The following is a 24,629-nucleotide window of genomic DNA, read 5'->3' on the forward strand; positions in this document are numbered from 1 at the left end:
TACAATTGTTAGTTTTATGTTTGGTTATGAATGTAATTCAAACAAAACAATGAGAGAATGAAGTATTCATTTCGTTCGGCCTAGCCAATCCATTGCTTTGATTAGTTTAAAAAGCTATTTTTTAAAAATAATTTAGGCATTTGAACTTCGCTTGATAAATCTACTTTGCTCAACTAATCTCCGAGTTAGAGTGTTGGTTTAATTTAATCAGAGTTGCAGAAAAGGACAAGGGTTAAAGTTAGGTAATACTTCGTGACCAATTACAGTTTCTGATTTACCTCCTCATAAATCGATCCGAGGTGCAGAAGAGTGTTGGTTTAATCGATATTTATTTTTTAAAAATAAAAGGAAATATGTTTAATTTGGTTAATTTTAATTATTCAAGTTTTTTTTTCATAAATTGAAAAATTAATATTAATTAAATTTCATTTTCAAATTCAAAATTTAATTCACTCACAAAATTAAATGGATAATTACCTTTTATTTTTTTTAAAAAACTACATGACACTCAAATTATTTTACCAATTGATTTAATAATCAAACAGATTTGGTAAAAAGAAAAAAAAAGTATCTAATTCGAATATTTTAAAATATTTGAATACTATTTTAATATTTGAAACCCTATTTGAACATTTCGTTAAATTATCATCCAACAGATCTATTGAGAAGGCCCAACTTGTGGTCCAATACGGCCCAACATGGAAATTCCTATAAATAGCTGTATGATTTGCTTCTTCCGCGACTCAGCCAGAACCTTCGAGTTCCTGATCGCTCCTTCGCCTCTCGCCGCTTCCATCAGACCGGAGGTGGGGAGGGTTTGGATCGATACCGTCTGGAGAGCGTTGCCGTGGAAGACGACGGCGATCTCCTCTAAAGGTACGTGTTAATCCCTTTTCCCCTATCGATCGATCGTTCCTATTGTAGTCATTGTTACATTGAAAAATCGGAAATGTATGGAAACGGAGATCCTCCTCCAATTTTCTCCCCGGCCCTCGTAAATCGTACCGGCGACAGCGCATAGCGGCGGCGTACGTAACGCATAGCTCTGTTCCTTAGGGATATCCGGTTAAAAGAAAATCGAACTGGTTTATTTTTTCGATTTCGGATCGTCCTCAATTTGGTCATTCGTTCTGTTTGTATCCGACGAATGAGATACGTTGCTAATGGCTTTTGGATGTGAGAATTGGATTTCTTCCGGTTTCTCGTACTTTTCCCTCCTTTTTGAAGGAAAAAAATGGATTAAACGAAGTTCGATCTCGTAGACTGGAAAATGGGATGCTCTGTAGCAAAATGATAAATTGAAAATATTTAATCATTTATATTTATTATTTTTTCTACTACTTATTGATTCTCCGCTTCAAATCCATCCTTCCACTTATTTGTTTGTTCAATGAAGCGCTTTATTAATTTGATGGAATTTAAATTAATTGCTTCCCTTTTTTTGAACCAATTCAATCAAGAATCATGTTGATTGAATATAAGTTCTTTTTATTTTTCTTCTAAGTTCTTCGCTATATCGTTTTGTCTATTTCTTGGTAGGTTGTTCAACATGCTTACAATTACTGGAAAAACTACTAGTGTTTCTGTGCACCCAAACATAAAAGCTGGCAATTCCTGTGCGAAACACTGTTCTTCTTTCAAACTTGTCCGTTTCCTCAGCCTTCCTGCAAGATCTCCTAAAATTAAGAGCCATTCTGCACCTGATCATGCTCTTAGAGGTAAGTCAAACTCGGCAGGTTCTTTTCTGTGCTCTCACAAACGTTGTCATTTTCTCTGTGGGCGAGATGGCGATGCATTGAAGAGTACTAGAACCAGAGTGATTTCCTGCAAAGCATCAAAGAAGATTCCCACTCTCTTCATTTATCCTCCCATGACCAGCAAACCCAAATGGTGGTGGAGGTCCTTCGCCTGCACCCCCTACCTCCTCCCTCTCCACTTGATGTGGTTCCACGCCGACTCGGCCTACCGCCTGCACCCTCTCTTGGAGAACTGGGAATTCCTCGTCAACCCCTTCCTCGACACGATCTCGCTGATGCCCAATTGGATCATGATGTCGCTCATGTTCGCGGCGTACTACCTCGTGGTGAGGCGGAAGGAGTGGCCTCACTTCCTGCGCTTTCACGTCATCATGGCCATGCTGCTGGAGAACGGATACCAAGCGCTGGCGATCGCCTGCGGCTGGCTTCCGAAGACGCTCTACCGCGGCAAGCTCGGGGCGACCTTTTGGCTCGCGGTCGCACTCGCGCAGTTGTTTACGGTGGCGGAATGCATGAGAGCTGCGCTCGGCGGCAAGTACGCAGACGTCCCCTTGGCGTCCGATGCTGCATATATTCATTCCGATCTAGATTTGTTCTAGAGTTTCTTTCAGATTGTATAATAAATTTTGGGTGGGGAATCAATAATCATCGACACGGTACTCGATATTGAATTCTAGATTACGATTCCATTACATATATTGCCACCCATTATGTTTATATATATATGTGTATATATTTAGAAAAGTAAATCCTCTTTGTCCTTTCAGCAGGATTTTCCGGTGAGTCCAACTGTTTGGTCCTACTACTACGGATACATAAATGAAGGTAGATCGAATATAATATCTAGCTTAAAATGATATGTACAAACTTCAAGATAATGATTTATATTCTATATTATTATCTTTACCCTAGATCTAATGATCTGTGTCGCTAGCTGAACATATATGTTAAGGTTTTCTGATTTGGTTAATATGGAATCGGTGCTGCTAGGGTTGCAAGTTCAGTCTGAAATGAACACCAAACTATTGAAATGGTAGTTGAAGCGTGATTTAGTAATTTTTTATTTTTGAAAAATTGAGGTTAGTTATGTTTTGCTCATTTAAATATTATTGAATTCTTAATTTGAGTTTGCTTTGATTGTTTAAAATATTTTATATTTTTAAACTTATATTTATTTATTTGTTTTGAGATTTCTTTTTATATTATAAATTTGATAAGAATTTGGTAATGAATATAATTTGCATAATTAATATTCAATATTCATGAATATGTATAATTTTTATTTATAAAAGTTAATGAATTAAACACATTTATTTAAATATCAAGTTTGTTCAACCTTGGTGAACTGTTGAGCAAGCATGGTGATTGATTGCGATCCTCGGGGGCATAACTGAGTTGGTTACGATGGAGCAGACTTACAGAAGAGGACAAGGGTTTGAATTTCGACGAAGTAGATGAGTCGTAGGAGTCGATCATGTGGAACCGATGGTGAGAAATAGACGGACTCTTAGACAGCAAGAGTTTAAAAACCAGAAGCAAGGCAGGAGAGTTGGAGAGTGATATGAAAAGGAACCCTGTAATTCTGTAATGTATATACAAATACTTCAAAGATAAATCATTTCTTCATATGTTCTAATACTGCCCAAGTAGTCCCATTTAATACAAAGCTATTTCCTAAGCAACTTACAATCCAAGTTCATTGTGAAATGAGCTTTTTGCGATGATGTCTTCAAGCGGCGGCAAGGCGCAACGTCGACTCTGTATCTTCCAACAAATCTAATATCAACAAGCATGAAGATAATGAAGTTACTATTCAAGTCTTGTTTACTGCAAAGGATGAACAGTGCACCCGGACTGGTAGAGGAGAATAAAGTCGTTCACTTTCCTGTGACCCAGAATCCAAGTTTGATATTTGGAGCTAGAAAGGCAACCCGCAACGCCAGGTGGTCCACTGATGCTGTAGGAATCCAAAAAGTACGCGCTTTTGATCATCTCCCCTGCAATTCCTACTAAAATTTCCCTTTTTTACCTCTTCTTCTTCTTCTCCGACTTGTTGTTCATGGTAGTTTGGAGTTTTGGAGTTGAGAGACGATGAGTTTGTTTTGATCTCGATGGGTTTTGTGTTCAATTTTGAAGTTGGTGTTTGTTTTTTTGTTTGTTTTCAGAGAAGTATCAATCAATCAGGGAGGGACGGTGCGGAATGAACTTTGAGGAATAATTAATGCTGTTCGTGTCATGTCATGCACGAGACTGGGGACGCAGAGAGCAGCTGCTGGTCGCTGGTTGCTGCTGATGCTGATGGCGATGCCACTGCCAGCTCACGGCACGACTATACAAGAACAGGGCTCAACTTCGACAACACTGCTTCTACTTTAACCCCGGCCTCTTCTGGGATTCCCGATGTGTCCCTTTTTCCTCTACGCCTCTTTTTATTGTTGAAGGAACACCTTTCTCTTCCTTCCTCCGCTTCCCTTCTAGTTTCCATCTCTTCCGGATTTCTCTGGTGAGGTTTTTGATGGAGTGGTGAGATTTAGCTCGGCAGATTGAGGAGCGGGAGCGGGAAAGGGAGCAGGAGAGAGAGAGAGAGAGAGAGAGAGAGAGAGAGAGAGAGAGGTTTGGGCCCTCAATGGGAAAGCTAGGAGCCTATATAGCGTATTCCCTTTTCCCATCGGTTTATTAGGTGGGAGGCGTGTACGATGCGGTTCCTTTCGATGGATTCTCGTGTGGCCTCTCTCCTTGGCGTGCCGCAGCATCGCTCCGGCGCCTAAAGGCGGCGCCTTTGTACCCTTCCTGTTTCTTTTCCTGTGAAGCACTCCTGCTCCCGACGAGTTCGCTCAAGCGCCTAGTTAATTTGAGGTTGATACGTCGTTAGATTCTTCCCTTAGAATCTTAGATCTCAGCCCGAGGACCCTTGGAAACTCCTGCTTTTGTTTTTCGGTGGTAATTCTATTTGTCTCTGATTGCATTTGGGCGATTCTCTTCTTTATTTCTCACAAGTTTCGAAGCGCCCCAAGCCCATCTCGCTCTTCGCTGGGCTTGCGCTCGTAGGGTTTGGTATAAAATAGGGATCCTTGATGAAGCTGGGTGTTTTCTTATTGTAGAGGAAGAGAGAGAGAGAGATGGCCAGTGATCAGGGAAAAGATGCTGCCTTTTTGTTCGCCGACGAGGAATTGGCCGAGATGAGCGGGTTGAATAGAGGCGCCGACTTCGTGGAGGTGCTGTGCGGGTGCACGAGCCACCGCTACGGCGACGCTGTTGGCCGACTTAGGGTTTTCGCCTCCGGCGATCTCGAGATCAGCTGCGATTGCACACCCGGTTGTCAGGAAGGTGAGTCCGATCATCTGATGCCTTTTTCCTCCCCGTTTTGCTGCTCCGATCGTAATATAACGTTGCAATCTTTTGGAAACAAAAGAAGACGATCTAATCTTCATGATACACGTTATTTGTTCTTGGATTCGTGCTTCTTAACTCGCGATAAGATTCGCATGATTGCAAATAATTGTTGTTTCATACCATGCAACTTGTCCATTGTCTTGTTCATGTAGACTTCTCCTCGTCTGCATGCAAGTAAACGAGTTGATTTGTCACGTCTCTCTTTAATTTGTGCCTATTTTAGATGTGTTCTGGTTGATTGTTTGACTGATCTCTAGATCTATTATCTCAAATACTCTTTGTGCTTGCTGGCTTCATCATACCTTTTGGATAACAATTATCACACTGGTCTCATGAGTGATCCAGCTTAACCAGTCTCGTGTTTGATTCATTCCTCAAGAAGACTCTCTGCATGTTCCTTTTGTTCCTTTTCCTCTTCAGTTGTGATTTACTTGATAACTTGAGCTTAATGTTCATTTATGATATGTTCTTCCTTTTAGCTGTGTTTTTCCATCCATGCTGCAACATCCTTTGTGGTCCAGTTTTGTTTGAAGTTTACTGTATTTATGTTACTTACCTAAGAACAGAGATTTTGGTGACAACAATATAGCGTATTTGCTGGCAGCCTTTTGTTTTCTCAGAGAAGTCAGCAACTCGGCACTGTGTTCTCATGTTTCTGGCCATATGCGTTCAAACATTCCATAAAATAACACCAAAATGCATTCTACAGAAATTGCTCACAGAAAGGTGCCCTCACAACCCTTTCTTGTAGTGAGAATTGGGAAATAGTTAAGTGGATTTCCAGTCATTAAACTTCCCAAATGTGCAATATCTTTGGCCTTTCAAAAAATTTTGTTTGTCTTGTCCTCTCGTGCTAGTAAGAACTACTCTTTGTTGGTTCTCTATGTATTTCAGATGAAGTAATCAGTTGCCTTACCGAAAAGTTTGATTTAAGTATGCCAAGGCATGAAAAGAAGTGCACTGAAACATGCCAGCAAGTGAATTTCGAATTAAATAAGATTTGTCAACTTCTGAGTCACATGGGTGATGCACTTAATAGAAGCTAGTAGCTAAATTTCAACTAAGCAATGAGTAACTGGAGTTCCTTTTAATAAGCTTAATCACATGGATCAAGCAATCAATTGCTACCTTATGAAATCAAATCTTCAATCTCCACTTTCTTTAGTTTTTGTCTTGCCACAAGTGGCACAATTAGTAATTTTCCTTCTTGTTGTTCTAATCAGATAAGTTGACACCGGCTGCTTTTGAGAAGCATTCTGGGAGGGAGACGGCGAGGAAATGGAAAAGCAATGTGTGGATCATGGTCAAAGGAGACAAGGTTCCACTTTCAAAGACAGTGCTGCTTAAATACTATAATCAGGCATCGAAAGGTGCTAATGGCTCTCATAAAGGCCCCAATGGGCGGCTGTGCCACCGTGATGAATTTGTTTGCTGCAAGAGATGTAACAAGGAGCGTAGATTTCGCTTGCGCACTGAAGAGGAATGCCGCAGTTATCATGATGCTGTGAGAAATGCAAACTGGGAATGTTCTAACTTGACATTTGACAGGTAAGAGTTAATATAGCTTACTAATGTCAAGGTACTTGTTCTTTTGCTAAGTTTTTTTTTTAAAAAATATTTTTTACTATGATTTATTTGGTCTATATCTTCCATGAGATAGTTAGTTTCACGGTTCTTTGTCTCATGATGAAAATACAGAGGGAAGATGATCCCGGTCACAATTGAACTTGTTGCTTACTCGTACTTCAAGGGACTTGTTTGCCTGCGATGCTACCTAAAACGTAAATACTTGGTTGCTTCATTGCAGATATCCAAGTGTAGCTTTGTAAAATTTCAAAATGATATTATGTGCATTATGCAAGAACTCTAGGGACAAAAATACTTGTGGTTTTATAGGTTGGTTTAGCTTTTTGAGATGAAAAAAAGAAGATATCTATATCAAGTATTCAAAGAATTGATAGTAGTATGTATGATATCTCAGATTGGTGGGGCTAATGCTTTCAGAGGTATTTAGCATACCAGATGCTTTTGAAGAGTCTACGCATCTCAAAGTAATGAAATTTACAGAATTTGTAGGTTAGCGGTTCAAACTGTTCTAGGCTCACTTCCAGTGCCAGCCTTCTGTTAATCTCTACTTTCTTTGCACTGTGCTTGTGCAGAAACAATATTCTGCTGTACAAGTTGATCAGTGCTATTTATTATGATTGTCATACGAGTTATTCTCAGTATAAATGAGTTGGCAACAGTTGCTAAATTGATTTAGTTTGATGAATTCTTCAAACATAAGTGCAGTGGAAAAAGATTGGATTCGTTCTCTGACATTATTTATTTTAGAACATATCAGTGAAATTTTTATATGGTGCTCGGGGATGAACTACTCTGAAACTTGCAATTTGGGTGGTTGAATAATATATATGTGTGCTTATTATGTTTATACTATCCTCGTTATTAATTATCTGATGCACCAGGATCAGCTGCGACGACGAAGAGGAGCGAGCGAGTCGTAAAGTTCTGCGGGGATGCTCACGATCTCCGTCGTGCAAGGGATGCACAACATGTGTTTGCTTCGGATGCGAGATATGCCGTTTCTCAGATTGCAGCTGTCAGACCTGTGTCGATTTCACTAGCAATTCTAAAAGCTAAGTTAGTTCGAGGGGCTCTATTTATCGGCCATGGCCATGGCCATGGACTGCTGCTGCAAGTTGCACGACCATGGCACTGGTTAAGAGGCTATTTCAGGTTCCATTGTTTCTTCTCATGCGGTCTGGATTTCGCAGGTGCAGAGCTTGATTTCGCTCGCTCGCTCTTTCGACGATGATAATCCACGACCGGTGAGACATTTTGACAAACCCACAATTGGGCATTCTTTTCATCTTCTTTTCATGCTATGATGGACGATGTATGAAGAACTGTGATGGGATCTGTAATAGTTGCCACATTCTTTTCTCATGGTCTCTTATTTATTCTTATTCTGATTCCTTTCTCGCTTGAAACATTTCTTTCTTTCTTTCTTTCTTTTTTTTTAATGGATTAATAGTTCAATCTAATTTTGATACATGTGCAATTTTCCAGTTCCAGTTTGTCAATATTTCTGCATTATCCAAAACATTTTTAAGATATAAACGATTAGGTAATTTTCTGCAGAACAAAAGTACAAGTGAGAAATTAGAAAAATGTGTAATAAAATAATATTTTGATGGTCATTTTTTAAGATGATAATATATATATTTATAAATAAAATTTATAAATTACGTTCGCAACATGATAAATGATTTTTTAAAAATAATAAATAAATATATATTATTAAAGATCAATAATCAAAAATAAATTTAAAATATAATTTTTAAAAATAAATTTGAATGAATAGCTTAATAACATCTAAATAAATTAAGTTTAACATCATAAAAAAAATTAAATTAAATTTGAATAACAATTTTAACATTTGATTTATTTTAGATTATGTTTAGCTTGATTCGATTCATATTATCTTATTAAATAAATTTGAATATTATAAAAAATTTGATTCATTTACAATCCTACCCAGTCATATTGAAAATTTACAAAATTAAGGGTGGGGTGAAATTTTACACCTCTCGTGCAAGTGGAATGAAAAATTCAAAAAGCGAAAATTATGAGAGAGAAAATAAATATAAAAAATAAATATTTGAGCTAAACTTCAACAAATTTACTCTGTCGTAACCAATTCAACTATGTCTCTAGAGATAAATATTTGGGCTAAACGAGAGAATGAGGGGGGGGGGGGGGGGGGGGGGGGGGGGGGATTGGAGGGCAAAAATGAGCATCATTTTTTTATTTTAGTCTAGATTTGGACGTGTCAAAATTTCTATAATGAAGGATTTCGAATAATGGTAGAAATGAAAAATCATTAAATATTGAGGGGTAAATTGTAAGACCGCCTAAATTAATTTTAAGGGTAAAAATAAAAAAGATTGCAGGAACAAACCAAAGTTTAAATCAAATATAGTTTAATTTATTACCATTTAATTAAGTTTTAAAATTATTTAAAAAGTTCTAGACATTCTAATAATAATTTTAAAACCACTGTAAAATTATTCTACGATTAACCATCCATCCATCCCGATTAAATTTCTCATTTATCAGACTATTTAACAACTAAATTATTTAAATTTCTAATCGACAACTAATTAATCAAACTAATAATAATTCACTCAAGTATTTATCATTTTTCTTCGTCTATTCCATCTTATCTAATGTTGGGATAATCATACCTTGCTCCCAAGACATGGCTAAGGTAATGTTTTCCTCCGTTGTGACCAACTGCAATTTCTTGATTTATCTCCTCACAGATGGTCGTGGAGTCGACTGTGTGAGACTGCTGGAGTGACGGGTTCTATTTTTTGATGAAGAAGGGATAATCATACCACTCGATAGAATTTTAGTGTGTCTGAATGATCGAACCATTCGATACTACAACGCACACTACTCGGTTGGTATTTGCATAAGCCTACCCACAATTCAAAAAATGGCGGGTTCCATAAAGCATTTTTATAGTGTGATTACTTTGCAATGCAATTCTCTTATTATTATTCTTATATCATAACGAGCTTTTGGGATTCCAATAAGTCAAGTTCAAGAACTTTTCTACTCATTGGAAAGAATCCAATGCATGAATTTAGTCGAATGGTCTTTGGTTTAACTAACAATGTGATATAAACTCCCATTTATTATAAGAAAGGCACTTACAACCCTTTCGAAGTGCCAAATTCTCGTGCATCAAAAAAAAAAAAAAAATCAAATCCTTATGCATCAAAATAGGTTGATCTTCTTATAAAATAAATGATAATTTCGACTTTAAAGACTAGTTACACCCATTGCATGAGATTTAAAAATTATTAGATAATATATTAAATGGGCATTCGTAGATAGACGATCTTCTCCTTAAGTCATATGTTGGATAAACCTAAAGTATAATATTTATCTCTAGTGGAATTCGAACAAGGTCATATTAATTATTTTTCTGAGTGTTTTACTATCGAACGAGGACACTTATAAAAATTTTAATTTCACTATGAAGTGGTCAAGTTCAACGGAAATGTAAATAACGAAATGTGTAAGGCTTGCTTGTGATATTGCATAATAAAGTGTATAGAAAAGGGTAAGATTAGAAATATAAACTTGTGAGGACCAAATTGTCGTATTGCCAATTCAGTAAAATTTGTGGAACACGAAATTGGAAGGGTCAATTTATATCGTAGTCAATTGGTATGCTTTGTAAAAGAAAGGGTAAAAATGGCAATTAGTAGGCAAATAATAATTTTAGAATTTACATATAATTTACGAGGTTAAAAAAAGAGATCTGGGAAAGAATAAAAATTCAAGGGTAATTATATAATATCGTCGTCATGCAATTTAATTAGAAAGGTGGTCGAATTAGGGGCAAGAATGTGAATTATGAAATTTATAATTAGGAGAATTAGGAGGTAAATAATAGTTTTGGAGTTTATATATAATTTAGAAGGATAAAAATAAGAAGTGAAATATTCATGGGTAAATTATAATTTCACAAGTATGTGCTGATAATAATAATAAAATAAAAATTATGATGACAATTTGTGGAGAAGAAAGGGCAATAATGAACATTAAAAATTATCAAGAACAAAAATTAAAATGCGTCTTTTATTTTTATTATTGTTAAAAAGTACCCAATTTTTTTAAAAAATATTGAAACAATACCTCTATTATATTTTTCCTTGTAACAACATAATCGGTTATAACAAATTTTGACGTAATAATTTTAAATAAAGCCATTATACATGTAGCTTATATTAATATTAAAACAAATTAAATTAAATTAATTTTAACTAAGTTAAATATATATATATATTTTAATATAATAATACCTTATATTCGGCAATTTTAATTAAAGAGAAATAATTTTACTTTACAACAGTATATATTTTAGGGAATGAAGAATAAGATGAGGCATATTTTTTATTTTTTTAAAAAAAAGTAAGATGCCCTTTTAATAATAACAAAAATAAAAGGGGCTCTCTTAAGTTTTTACCCTGTGTTAAATTACAGTCGGGTAAAACGCAAAATACAAAATTTTGCAGGGAAAAAAATGAGAGTAATGCTGCATTAAAATTTTGATTCCAGACCTGTTCTAACAAGCATTGCATGTAACCCATTTTGTCTGAGAAAACATCAAATAAATATCGATCATAACTTGTCGACAAACACACCACCACAAATTTACAGGAAAAACTGAAGATAGCAAAGATGAGCAAGAACAGGGCTTTGGAGAATCAGCTATACACGCACTACATGATTCCCAAATTAAAATAAAAGACGAAAACTGTTATGACTCGAGGTAGGTAACCAAAACCTGAGTGGTATGATGACTTACATGAATGACCAAGAAGAAACAAGCAAACAAGAGCACAGATCGAATACACGCTTGGTCGAGAGAGCACTGACAAGGATGATATTCATAATCATATCGCTGCTCTCATGGCCACTTGTGCTGCTTCACGCTGCATCTCTGCTGCCTTTCCACTCCCGCGGAAGTACATGTACACTTGCTGCATGGGATTGCGAGAATGGTTGAGCAAAGAAATATTTTAAGACGGAAGAATAAAAGAATTTGTTCAAGCTCAAGCTTCATGCCGATCTTTGTAGTATATTTTCACAGTAAATAGTAAATGGAAAAGGAATTAAAGAATCGTTACTGTGCGGAAAAGAAAAGTCACCTGAATGACCCAAACACTGAGCAGTGCCTCCAGGCAGAACAAACCAAATCCAACAAAATAGAAGATCTGAAAACAATAAAGAACAGTCAGATTTTTTTTTTTTTTTTTTTTTTTTTTGCATTTAGAGCCTATTCTAGCTTTTCTTACACAATTTTATGGAAGGGCAGGCCCTTGCATTAATATGTTGCTATCTTGTATCATTATAGCCAACATAAATGAAGGAAAAGTGATTGCCACTGCCACTCAATTATAACAGCTAACATTTGTCTACCAAGTACAGGCTCTAGTACCCCAAACTTAATCTGTACAGCTCACGGTAGCATGAAGCTAGGTAGCCTTAATATGTCAAATGAGAAATTTCTTTCATATAAGCAGAGAAATGCAATCACAAATGAGGTCCAAATTTTCTTAACAAAAGTCTTGTTTCAGAGATTATTTCACACATAATTTGTGATGATATTACATTCAACACTCGACCACTACTACTCTCGAGAAGTAAATCATCCAACAACCACCAAGCCTTATCCCACTAGGTGGAGTAAATCATCCAAATGATGAAAAAAATGGAGACAAATAAGTCCGAGAAAATGAAGGGATAAATGAGTCTGAGTATTGGCCAGGTCTACTATTAATTATGTTTTGGGTCGTTGTGACTATATATATAACAAATTAAGGAAAGGTATTGTATGATCATATCATCTTTAGTGAATAACATGAGACAAGTTTAAGTGAATAACGTAGGCTGATAGATGGGGAATCAAAGAAAAGATGTGGGTAAGGGGATGGGATGATCACTTCAAAAGGAATAAACCTCTAATAACCAAAGTAATTTGATTATTTAATTGAATCACTTTATTGCTTGTTCCAAAAGATTACATAATGACTCTATGTATAGCCATACAATAATGCTAAATCAATAGAAAAATTATTAATAAGTCTAATAACCTATTCTAATATTTTGAAATGGTAAATAATAATAAATCTAATGACCTAATCTAAATTAATAACAATTCTAATAGCCTATTCCAAAGGATAATAATTTGACGGGGTTATTTGAATATGTCTCCTTGGAGATCGTATCATTCCACTATCCTACAAAATAACCTTGTCCTCAAGGTTAATCTTTTTCTTCTTTTTTTCCTTTCGATGATTTGCATAAAATATCTTCTTATTATGAACCAATTGAAACTTCCTTTTGATGAAATTATGATAGACAAATAACCTTCTATGAATCTTTCTTGAGTCCAAAAAATTTCTTTGAGGATGAGTGTTATTGTGTTGGGTCTATGCCGAAGGTTTATGAGCATGCCAATATTTTTTTTCCTTTGCTTAGTCTTGAGTCGAGTCCTCATTGAGTTATGACAAACAATACTTCATGCAATGTTTGATATTGTTGATGATGACAATGTATTATTTCTTAGTTCTCTTGTACGATGGATGTAGAGATTGTTGTAGATGCAGTGACTTCAATTATGGGTGTCACAATGATTGTGATGGATGAATTCTCCTCATGCAAATTGTCTTTATAACATCTTGTCATTGTTGAGGTTACTGATTTGTTTCCCTTTTGATTAGTGTGCTTGAGTTGGAGCCATCATCTAAACGATCCTTCAGTTCTTTTACTATTGTGACCAAGGATGCTATAGTTTTTTTTTTTCAATTTCTCCAGTCTTGTCTCATACTTAGCTTCAAATTCTATAGCACATTTGATGTCAAGTTGAGATCCTCCTATCATCATGTTGGAGTGGAGTTAAGACCATGGACTTGTTAATGGATGTGGACTTGAGGTGTTGAAGAATCTGTTGCTTGGAACTATATGGTGATGATGATGGAGTAGAATGTGGCTCTGATATCAAGTTGATAGGAACCCGCGTCCTATCTCATAGGAACATAGAGAAAAGGTTGAAAGAAAGGGAGTGAGCTGATCATTTCGAAGGGATCAGCCTCCAATAATGATCACTTCCAGGGGATCAACCTCTAATAATCAAAGTAATTTGATTATTTAATTGATTACTTTATTACTTGTCCCAAAAGATTACATAATGGCTCTACATATAGTCATACAATAACACTAAATCAATATAAAAATTATTAATAAGTCTAATAACCTATTCTAATATTTTGAAAGGGTAAACAATAATAAATCTAATGACCTAATCTAAATTTACAACAAATCTAATAGTATATTCTAAAGGATAATATTTTGAAGGGATTATCTAAATATGTCTATTTGGGGATCGAATAGGCAACATTAGCAATCTCTCCTTTGTTTCATCCTCAGCAACATTAGCAATCTCTCCTTTGTTTCATCCTCACAAGCCAGAGTCTATATCATCTTCACACCACATCAATGCTTCTCTTCATCTACCTCAGTCTCCTTTCATTTCTCCTTTCAATTTTTTTTCTTAATGACTATGATTCCTTCAATTGTATCTCTGTGCTGTATGAACAATTTTTGAGAAATGGATAGAATATATAATTCCAGCATCAACCAATAGAATGAACTATGATTTCAAGAATATTAGGATGGTAAAGGCATTTTAAGGCATATAACTTACCCCAACCAAAACTTTGTCACCGATAAGATCCACTGCTGGCAAGATACCTCTGCAGCAGAACATGGACAAGAAATTTTGTTCAATGATTTTTATAGAGAAAACAAACTATCCTCAAATTTGTAGTGTCAATCTCGAATGAAACATCACATTGCTGCATTCAAAAATGTACTGGCAATTCGTTATGCTTACTAACTAGATTAAGGTAAACAGGTAAAAGAAACAAAAAAAATCTTTGCAGATCAGCTCAGGCCATCAGATTTCAAGTAATGGTGTAACATTTGCTATTGCATATGTGCTTCTGAAGAGTTTAAGTTGTCAGCAGTGCAGGCTTTAAGGACTTGTGCAGAAACCAGCATTGTTCAACAATATATCCAATAAGGTCCATGATTCAATGTGAATTTCTAGTAAGCAAGGAAGATTAGAAAAGATATATTTACCAAATAATGGAATGCATCGAGCTAAACAGCTAAAGTCTATTCTTGTGGCTGTTCTTGTTGTAAATTCCAAGAAAACTATATACTAGTAGTTACATGGCAGGAAATCTGGACAGTATCAATATGCACCATCTCTAGGCGACTAATTTACAAAGGCACAAGACAGAAGGCACCTTTATTTGTGGACACTCTCACGAGACTACTATAGTAATTTAAGAGGACAATAATGTTAAAGGAAAAGATACATCCAAATTTTTCTAGGGAAATGAATGAACTGAAAATGAAGGGTTTTATTGAAAAACATTTCTTAATAGAATCCATTGTGTTAGGAGTTTGGATAGGAGAAAATTTACTCTTATATTTCACTGAGTATGAGGTTAAGCATACAAAAGTCGGAAGTCTGATAATTGCAGTATGGATTAGAAAATTTTAAACCTATGTTTATTCTAGAATGCAGAAGATCATGATTCTGTTTCATACCTAATGAAAAGGTGTACAGTTTTTGATAGGTTTTCCAATGCAAATAAATCCAAGACCAATAAGGAGAACGAATAGAAGGGGGGGAAATGATAACCACTAAGGCCATCAAGTGTTGACAAGCAAGGAACCTCAAGCTGCCAAGAGAATATCCTTGCACAGTTTAAAGCTAGGAGCTAGATTCAACTATTTACTATACATTTTCTTTCAAAAAGGTAGCCTGGTGCATGAAGCTCCCGTCAATGCGGGGTCCCGGGGAAAAGGGTCTATTGTATGCAAGCCTTACCTTGCTTTGCAAGAGGCTCTTTTTTAAACTCGAACCCGTGATTTCCATGTCACACATCAATAATTTTACTGTCACACCAAAGCTCCCCTTCACTATATATTTTCTTTCAAAGAATTTAGAAAAATATCAACAATCCAATAATTAAGTTAGAAGCATGATATAGCATGTTAATGTCTTGCTAGTATAGTGATGAAGAAAAGGAATCAAATTGAAATATATTTGAATTTTAAATTCCAAATTGAGTTGTTTGGTAATAATTCAAGTTGTTTAGTAATTAGTCTATTTTGATTTGTTATCTTTCAATTTGGATTGTCAATTAGTAGTGATAATTGTAGTTCCCAATCTGCTTTTAATCAATAAGATTTTCCACTTTCAATTCTCCATGAGATTTCCTCTATGTGAGGCTTAGTTCTATTTTTGTTCTATGCCTTATAGCATGCATACATCAAGGACCAATCAATGAAATCAAGGGTGGAACAAGCCAAGGATCTAATTGTAGTAACAATCAGCAAATTAAGATGGGAACAGTTATCTTTGCTCTTTACTAAACTTCACGAAGACAGCATGCAATGTACATTTCCTTTCAAAACCAAATGAGGATCCCCATGTATAAATTTAACAACACAAGTAAAGCAAACCCTTCTCCTGGATGTAGTAAGTTAGGGATATGACCAAAAGTTCCTCCTGGTTTCATGTGTTGGACCAAATGAAAAACATTATTAGATTAGTAAATAGTTTGAGATCAAGCTGCAGGTAGTGATTTTTATCAGAAAGAAGTTTGAATTTAAATTATCTACCAGATTCATATCAAGCTGCAAGTAGTGATTCTTTATCAAAAAGAAACCTGAATTTACATGATCTACCAGATTCAGAAAAATAATAAAAATAAGTTGCTTGTCCCCTCAATGGCAACAGATCATTAGCCATCTGAATTTCCTATAAAATACTAACACTTACGTTAAAGATTTTCCCTTGAAAAATATTGGAGGAGCAACAGCAGCATATATGACAAAAGCAATATGAAGCTGCACACAAGTCAGGGACACAATGAATGAGCCATAGAGCATCACTAAATTTGAAAACCTGATATATAATAAAGAGACAATAACATACCAAGTAAAAGAGGAAAAACCATCCAAAATTGAATGCGCTTTCCGTCCTATATATGTTGCAATGTCATTTATACTATCTAAAAGATATATAGGACTAGTAGATGGTAACTTGAATGGCTATAAAAAAAGATTAAAAATAGCATTGCACCTCATAGCACGATAAAGAGGCCTATACCACAATACGTATGCACCAGGGACACCTGAGATGAAGTATATAATCGCAAGAAACCAGATCTTGACGTCTACATGTTAGAAGCAAGTCAAATAAGTCCAGTTCTGATATGATGACATCCACTCAAGTTCTCAAAATACCTTGTCCTTTAATCCATGCAGCTGTAACTGCTATGATGTTCCAGAATAAGCACAACGTTAAACCTGCCAAACAAACAAAAAACTCCCAGAACATTTAGAACTCAATAGCATAAACATTATGAGTAAGTACTCATAAAAGAAATTTATTTTAAGCTAGCGAGAGTCAGTTAATATAACCATAAAATAACTCCAGGCAGCATATGCATTCAGAAACAACTATTTGAGACATGGACGAGAAACCACACTCTAGATGACATGACATAATGGCAGATGAAACAATCTCAACAAAACTATAGAAGAACTCCAGCCTGCTTATAAATTCAATACAAATTTATAACAACAACAAAAAACAGTGCATCCTAACTATTTGGAACATGGATCTTATCTGCCATAAAATACCAGTCAGTTAGAAACCTTTAATTGTCAGCAAAATTTATTTTGGTCAACCTGAATTCATAACCTAGATTCAAGTTGCCTCACTCTTAGAATGTATCAGTCATCTTTCAATATATTCACATCTTTAATCTTATTTCTCCTGATTTATCATCTACCAGAACACCCATACTGAATAATTAATATTACTCTCAAGTAATCCCACACATCAATCTCAACATTTATTTCTGCTCAATTTGTTGTTTCTTTACCACCAAAAACTAAAACATAACTGTTTTTATCAACAAATGTCAATCCAGCATGATGATGACATAGTTTTTCTCTAAATGCATAATGTTTATTTGAGATTCTTCTCTGTTCTACCTTCATAGTTAGCTTAGAACATTGAACAACATGTAAGCTTATATGTGCTCTGAGTTAAAGAAAGGAAAGCAAGCCAAATTCTAGAACCTTAAAAATAATGGAGAAGGGCCGACTATGATAAGAGGTTATACATACCTAACCATGAGGCAAATGCAAGGTATTGCAATCTTTGCAGGTGGATTGGTATCTCATTTGCAATATCATGATGAATAATAGGAAAGATAGGTGGCCAGTTTTTCTCATTTATAATAACTCCAGCTGCAAGATAAACAAAAATGTATGGCTTCAATCAATTTGAGGTCAAACAAGTATCAATATACTTGGAAAAACAATAGAGTTCATTGAAAGAGAGTGAAGTCATTGACATACCTCCTGCTAAGAAAAACAACAATACTTCTACTATAAAAAAAAAATACTAATCTTTTATGAAGGATAGTTACCTTGTGCTGCAGCCTCTTCTTTCCTTTTCAATTCCTTACATTAAAAACAGTAAATAAAAACAAAAATAAGTGCACACTCTCTAAATTGACATATATAAAATGTATATCAATAATCGCCAGATTTAAAAGTAGATGTGCATCATCTAGAAAATGTTCCATTTAAGATAGGCTTCAGCCTCAGACCTATACGTTCTTACAAACACTTATTAGAATAAACACCAAGAAAATAATTTTTATTTGCACTGTCTACTTTAATCTATATTATTTATGGCATTGTCACCCATATATTTTAGAAAAGTCATATATCAAAAAAGTGTGTCTGTGTATATACAAACAATAGAAATATCAAAATGTGGCTTCAATTTTGTCAATACAACAGAGCATCATATTTCTTTGCATCCTTTACTATCTACCTAAACTATAGCAACTATGATTGCTGCTTAGTCCAATTAGAATACATAACGATCAAGCATTTAAAATTTTAACACGACTTTCTTTCAAAGTTTGAGCTTTAAGATACTTGAGACTTTTGCCAAGAATATTAGTAATATTATTTTAGATAATATTTAATTTAAGTAAGACTGAGCTATGATATGGGTGCCAATTGTTTTTTACTTCTAATTTATCCTGATTTAAAATTATCAGCATTTATTCTAAAATCATCCATTATGCATTTGTACAACACACCAACTTAGCACAAACTAATGCAATCACCCAAATATTTCTTCATCCATAGGAAGCTCTTGGAACAAATGAACAATTGACCTTACACAAAACAAGAAGCTTATTAATCAACTGAACGGGAATACTACAAGTTATCCATTCAATGAATTAATTTGTTCCATATAACTTGACTTTAAAAAAAAATACTTCGACATAGCCATTTAGAAAAATGAAAGGAAAAAAAAAACTAAACAAAACATCAGGATTAGTACAAATTTGCATTTTAGAAGTCTAAGATACTGACTTACCTTTTCCCTCTGATTTAACTCTGCCTCCTTGGCTTGTAACTCCCTTTCCTTTGTCTTCAGATCCTACATTAAAAAGCAAAGATTGTGAGGGTATAGGAACTAGCAGTACCTCTACATCAAACACTACAAGCAATGCAATCGATATTAGGAATTGATGTTAAAAACAAAGACTATTGTCTCAAGATAAGTGAAAAATGGTTCTTATTGTTGTCTCAATATCTATGATGCATTGAAGATATTTATGGCATTTTGCTATGCAACAGACATAACAAAAATAATTTTAGGTCAGGAACACTACACCAGTAGGAAGATAAATATTGATGAGCCACTACATTAATTGAATTTCTGTCACCTACTATTTACTAGAAAAAAAAATCCAATAACTGCTACCACTAAACAAGCTCCCAAAGCATAAAAATATAAATTGAAATTGATGAAAACAACAAATTGAGTTCAAACTATTTGGTCCAGCTGCATGAATCTTATCTCTCCATTGAATTCGACAACAGTAATATGCTTAGTAAGTCATTAGTCATTCCAAAGGGCAAATGCATGGATCCATTTGCACAAATCTCCAAGGGTAAGCAGACCCCTTAGCTTAAAAATTGTAAGAAACCCCAATAGGATATTGAAACAATCAAGAACAATATGGGTGGGTATTATTTCATTCTCATATAGTCCCTAGTCAATCTAATTTACCAATAAATTCACATTGGATCATTCACACAACATCATTGGAGCCTCAACAGAAATAAAAATTGGTTTGATTCATGATTACTAGATCATAATGAACAAACTTAGGCGAACTAAGCATTTGATAGAACTAAAATAATTTCCATTCATATTATTTTCTACTAACTGGTAAGTCCTTGCAATTTTGAAACCGATAGATAGAGCTTAGTGCAGGGAGTTTGCACAACATGACTATTTCTCCTGATTATCTTATGTAGGTTCTTTGGTCTTCTTGTATCCCTCATACTTTAAGTCTAACTGAGTTTGACTAAATATGAAACTAACCTATTTTATCATCTTTTGGGATATTAATAAATACACGAAATTGAAATAGGTGGAAATTCTTAATTCAAAATAATGTAATGAAGGTAAATGAGATGAGTTTAACTGACTAATCCTACAAGTGATCGATCCGGACACACGGAAGTTTTCCACCGGTCACTAGAGTAAATCGGAAAGCACGAAAGGCGTGTCGCTTCACAGCCAGCATTCCAGGGTTATTTTCCCACTAGAGGAAATTAATCTGCAATGCGTCGTAGCTAGGAATCGACCCATGGATGCTTGATTAAGTGCAAAAGCACCTTGCGGTTGAACCGTAGCCCCGGGGACAAGTAATATTGGTTAACGTGTATATGTGAGTAGGTGATGCTAGATCAATTTTTAGACATTAAAATTTTAATCAATTCAAAGACAGAAGTATCCTTAATTCATAAAACCATCTTAGAACTTGACCTAGGTTACATAATTGCATGTGTATGTGGCGTACATACTGTTGAACTTAGTTTTCCTCCGCCATAATTTGATCCAGCTGCTTTTCCTCGTACACCAGGATCCTGCTGCAATTATCACCAAATAATAGTAATTCCAAAATCTATGTGGAGAAAAGTAGACACTTCAACATCAAAGAAACAGCGAGATCTGTAGATTAGATGGTTTTTTCAGAAATTAATTAAATTAAACAAAAAAACCACCCAAGAACCTTATAACATATATCTGCTGGTTTTCTTGAAAACAAAAGCGCTTTTTTCGCCAAAAGTTTTTTAATCATTTTCCAGAGGAAAGAAGGATAATCCAATCACACACAAAAAGAATCTTAAATACGTCGTTCTAAAAAAATTTGTTAATGTTGGATAATGTTGGTATAAGACATTAGAGAAGTTAGCGATGAGACTACCTAGATACTAGTTTAGTGTACCTTTCTACTCCCAGAAATAGTCCCATAAGAATCTAGCAAAGCATTCATTCTCATTTCAAGACCAACGGTCTCGGCTTCTTACCAATTAGAATCGTATGACCCAAAACTTTATAATAGGATAGGAAATTACTGAAAGAAAGAATCGTATGACCCAAACTTGATGAACGGAATAAAATCAGTAAGTATTAGATTCCAGTGGTGGTCAAATTTTTGCGGCACCGTTTCTCGTATCGGAAGGTCAGATCGCGAAACACTCGTTATATTTCATAGAAACAACACAATAAATAAGCACATTATAGAGCAAACCCTCAATTCAGTATCAACTCAAGAGAACACGAAAGAAGACATCTTTCGCATCCGGCTTGCGACTACCAAAACCAAAAGGCGTCACTGACTCACAAAAATTATAAAGGAGACAGCAATCGTAAAACATCTCACTGAATCGGAATCTCACACTGCAAATTTTCAGTCTTTCAGATCTGGCACCAAATCTAACGTACGTGTCAAGGACCGCAGAACTACACATTGAGACGTAAATGAGGACAGATGAGAACGACGAACTCACCGCGAAGGGATTGACGTCTTCCTCGTGGAAGGGATCGGCATCGTATCTCCCCGCCATCAGACCTCAATCCGCGAGCGTGCGTGCGTACGTGCGAGAGAGAGAGAGAGAGAGAGAGAGAGAGAGACACAAGAGTATGTTGACCACCACTCCACCCCTGGAGTCGGTGTATCTTGTACCGGATCTGGGTTTTTGGTGACACCGTATCCCGACCGTCTATTCGCTAGTGGAAAACAAGTAATCTCTGTTCTATGGGTGAGATTATATCATAGGTCGACATGACTTCGGATGGAAGCAATTGCAAGGTCAAAATTGTGCAACAAGCTGTAGGCGATCACGGTCTCGGCATCAAAATTAATGGAATTAGGCCGCTACCCTGCTGAATTTAATTTGACTAATTTTGACTGTTTTCCCCCATTTCCAGCGGAATTTGAAGATGTGGTATTTAGGGTTCCTGTTTGGCCTAATGTATTGTTAATTTTTGTATCAATTTTTTTATATGAGAGATTTTCAAATAGACTTAGAGATTATTTCAAAAAAAATCTCATGATTTATTAAAATTGTCGAGATTAATCTCATAAACATGGCCTTTAGTGCAGTGGTAAAGTTAAATCTTAATGGTGCAGTGGTAAAGCACTAGGAACAATCAAGAGAACCAATTTTGAATTCTATTAGAGATAATATTTTAAAGGTCAAATATGCATATAAGCTTATAGTGAAAGCCGTCAACCTAATATCAAAATAAATAAATAATGAAGCTTCACATTTGAACAACTGAAGAATAAGCTGAGATTCAACAGCATTTGAACTATCAGAACACACTGTTTTAAAACCACTAAAATGCACAACTGAAACTCACATAAAATGCAAAAACAAAGATGTAACCTTGAATCAAAGGATCCAAAATGATTTGATTCAAGGAAATCAAGGATTCATAAGAGATGAGTTAGCATAATTCTTTGTCAAGGATGAAGGACACCCTTCTCAGATTCCAGTTGCTTCGCAAAGTGCAGCTTTTTGCGATAAGCCCAAGCTTGCCATCTCCATCAATAGATGGTGTGCTTCCTATCCATGGTGCCAATTATAGGCCTTTTCTCGCAAACCTCCTGCATGAGCTCCTTTGCTTTAGCCATGTCCCCTGCTTTCGTGTATCCATCGATCACAGTGTTGAAGGTCTGGACATCAGGTTTGCAACCAGCTCTCTCCATGCAGGTTAGCATCCGACGAGCTTTCTCGACACTGCCTTGCTTACAGAGTCCATTTATGTAGGTGTTGTAAGTAGTAGAACAAGGTACGAGACCTATCAGAAGCATTTCGTCAAACAAATCATCAGCCTTCTTAAAATCATTTGCCAAGATGAACGCATCCAGAATCCTATCGTACATCATGATACCAGGCCTTTGCCCCTCCATTCTCATCAGCTCTAGAAAGGAATGTGCATCGTCGGCTTTGCCTTCGTCGATGAGTAAGCTGATAACATGGCTATACTCCAATGCACCGGGCACGAACCCGGCGTTTTGAATCTTCTCCAAGAATTCTATCACCTGAGCAGAACCTCCCTGTTTGCAAAATGACAAGAGCACAATTGAATACAATCTAGCATCAGGATCGCAGTCATGGAGTTGCATCATCTCCAGAAGCTCCATTGCAAAGCTCAACTTCCCGTTCTGGCAAAGAGCTTCTATGAGGATGGAAAAGGTTGTCGCCTCGAACCGAATGTTCATCTCCGGCGCCTTCGATAGCACATCTCCGACCATGGCAAGGCCCTCCTTGCTCTCGCAAAGAACAGCAAGCAACGCGTTCAATGAAACCGCAGAAGGAGTGCTCCGGAACTTTGGGATTCTGAAGAAGAGATCCACGGCGTCCTGGAGTCTGCCTGTTCGGCCGAAGTTCTGAATCACAGTGACAAATATTCCTTCTGGAACATCAAATCTCTCGTCTTTCTCGAGATGCTCGAGGACAGAAGATACATGAGCAAGCATGCGCTTTCTGAAGAGATGTCTGATGACGAAGGCGTAGGCGGATGGGCTCGGATCGGTGCCGTAGCTACGGAAGCAATTGATCAAGATGGAGATGTAATTGGTCCCGTCGTTTGGCTCTTCGGCAATTTTCTTCTTCAAGGTCTCCATTGCCAGCTGCTCGCTGAGACTCCGCTGCCGTTTGCCGTTGTGGGAGGATGCAAACCATCTGCAACTTCTCACACAAATGTTTCTTACACGGGAACTGGATGTGATCATCCTGTACTTCGCCAGTGCTTTCTTTTTCCTCGGGGAACGTTACTGAAAACACAATTCTTATCCGAAGATTAAGCAAGAATCATTAAAGGGAGCAAACCTAGAAGAGGAAGGGGAAAGGCCTCAATATCTCAAGATCCAATTTTTCAGAAAACCTAATCCGCGCAGTAAAAAGTCGTCCACCTACAAGATTAATCAGATCGGTATGAAGCTGTAAGGCTATGTAAAGGCCTCTAGGATTACCAAAAATAAAAAAATAAAGCACCTTAAGGTATAACAAAATGTCATAAACTTCCATAAATAGAACTTGGGAAGTATAACAGTGTGGGTGAACAAAGTGCTTGCAAGCTCGCAGAACTAATACAATGATCAACTTTTCTGAAAATGTAGACTACAAAATCAGAGATCATTAACCTGAAAACAACAATCTTGGAACAAAATGGATTCTAGTTCATGTTGAATAGTGTTGAAGTATTCTGTAACAACAGCAGCAGGACGACAACATATAGTTTTTCTTCACTGTGAGCTCTGGCCACCAGAAGCTCTGTTAGCTATCGAGGATGAGATTAGAATAGAACTCAAAAGTGTATGACGCAAACAGGGTTGAACTTCTCCATGCCTTTTTTGAAATGATTTGCATTTTTTCTTGTGTCCTACCATAACTGATGGCCGCAATGCC

At 36.1% G+C, this 24,629-nt stretch overlaps 4 protein-coding genes across 6 annotated transcripts; 2 read left to right on the top strand and 2 right to left on the bottom strand.

Moving 5' to 3' along the window:
- The first annotated feature begins 1,549 nt into the window (after positions 1–1,549).
- LOC141837710 (protein TIC 20-I, chloroplastic-like) lies at positions 1,550–2,356 on the top strand. The gene has a single exon (XM_074725085.1). It carries the CDS (start codon positions 1,550–1,552, stop codon positions 2,354–2,356), a length of 807 nt encoding a protein of 268 aa, XP_074581186.1.
- Positions 2,357–4,149: 1,793 nt separating this feature from the next.
- Positions 4,150–8,128, top strand: LOC141840378 (protein ULTRAPETALA 1-like). 2 transcript variants are annotated; one of them, XM_074728348.1, is made up of 4 exons: positions 4,150–4,697; positions 4,859–5,084; positions 6,374–6,698; positions 7,619–8,128. In XM_074728348.1, exons 2-4 carry the CDS (start codon positions 4,877–4,879, stop codon positions 7,791–7,793), a joined length of 708 nt encoding a protein of 235 aa, XP_074584449.1. In that variant the 5' UTR covers positions 4,150–4,697; positions 4,859–4,876; the 3' UTR covers positions 7,794–8,128. The 2 variants fall into 2 exon arrangements, with proteins under 2 accessions (XP_074584449.1, XP_074584450.1); XM_074728349.1 differs by lacking the exon at positions 4,150–4,697 and having other exon boundaries at positions 4,707–5,084.
- A 3,230-nt stretch (positions 8,129–11,358) lies between these two features.
- Positions 11,359–21,829, bottom strand: LOC141837884 (secretory carrier-associated membrane protein 1-like). 2 transcript variants are annotated; one of them, XM_074725252.1, is made up of 12 exons: positions 21,720–21,829; positions 20,730–20,795; positions 19,228–19,290; positions 18,257–18,290; positions 17,952–18,074; positions 17,061–17,123; positions 16,897–16,990; positions 16,750–16,795; positions 16,594–16,661; positions 14,440–14,488; positions 11,882–11,947; positions 11,359–11,713 (listed from the first exon to the last, which is right to left on the bottom strand). In XM_074725252.1, the coding sequence occupies exons 1-12, from the start codon at positions 21,774–21,776 to the stop codon at positions 11,627–11,629; spliced, it is 816 nt and encodes a 271-aa protein (XP_074581353.1). In that variant the 5' UTR covers positions 21,777–21,829; the 3' UTR covers positions 11,359–11,626. The 2 variants fall into 2 exon arrangements, with proteins under 2 accessions (XP_074581353.1, XP_074581354.1); XM_074725253.1 differs by having other exon boundaries at positions 20,730–20,792; positions 21,720–21,827.
- A 712-nt stretch (positions 21,830–22,541) lies between these two features.
- Positions 22,542–24,422, bottom strand: LOC141841839 (uncharacterized). The gene is made up of 2 exons (XM_074730033.1): positions 24,365–24,422; positions 22,542–24,133 (listed from the first exon to the last, which is right to left on the bottom strand). Exon 2 carries the CDS (start codon positions 23,951–23,953, stop codon positions 22,763–22,765), a length of 1,191 nt encoding a protein of 396 aa, XP_074586134.1. The 5' UTR covers positions 23,954–24,133; positions 24,365–24,422; the 3' UTR covers positions 22,542–22,762.
- Positions 24,423–24,629: the final 207 nt, after the last annotated feature.

This window comes from Curcuma longa, chromosome 11, assembly GCF_044706935.1.
Source record: "Curcuma longa cultivar G26 ecotype Majalengka, Jawa Barat chromosome 11, ITB_CL_G26_1.1, whole genome shotgun sequence".
In the NCBI taxonomy this organism is placed as follows: Eukaryota; Viridiplantae; Streptophyta; class Magnoliopsida; order Zingiberales; family Zingiberaceae; genus Curcuma; species Curcuma longa.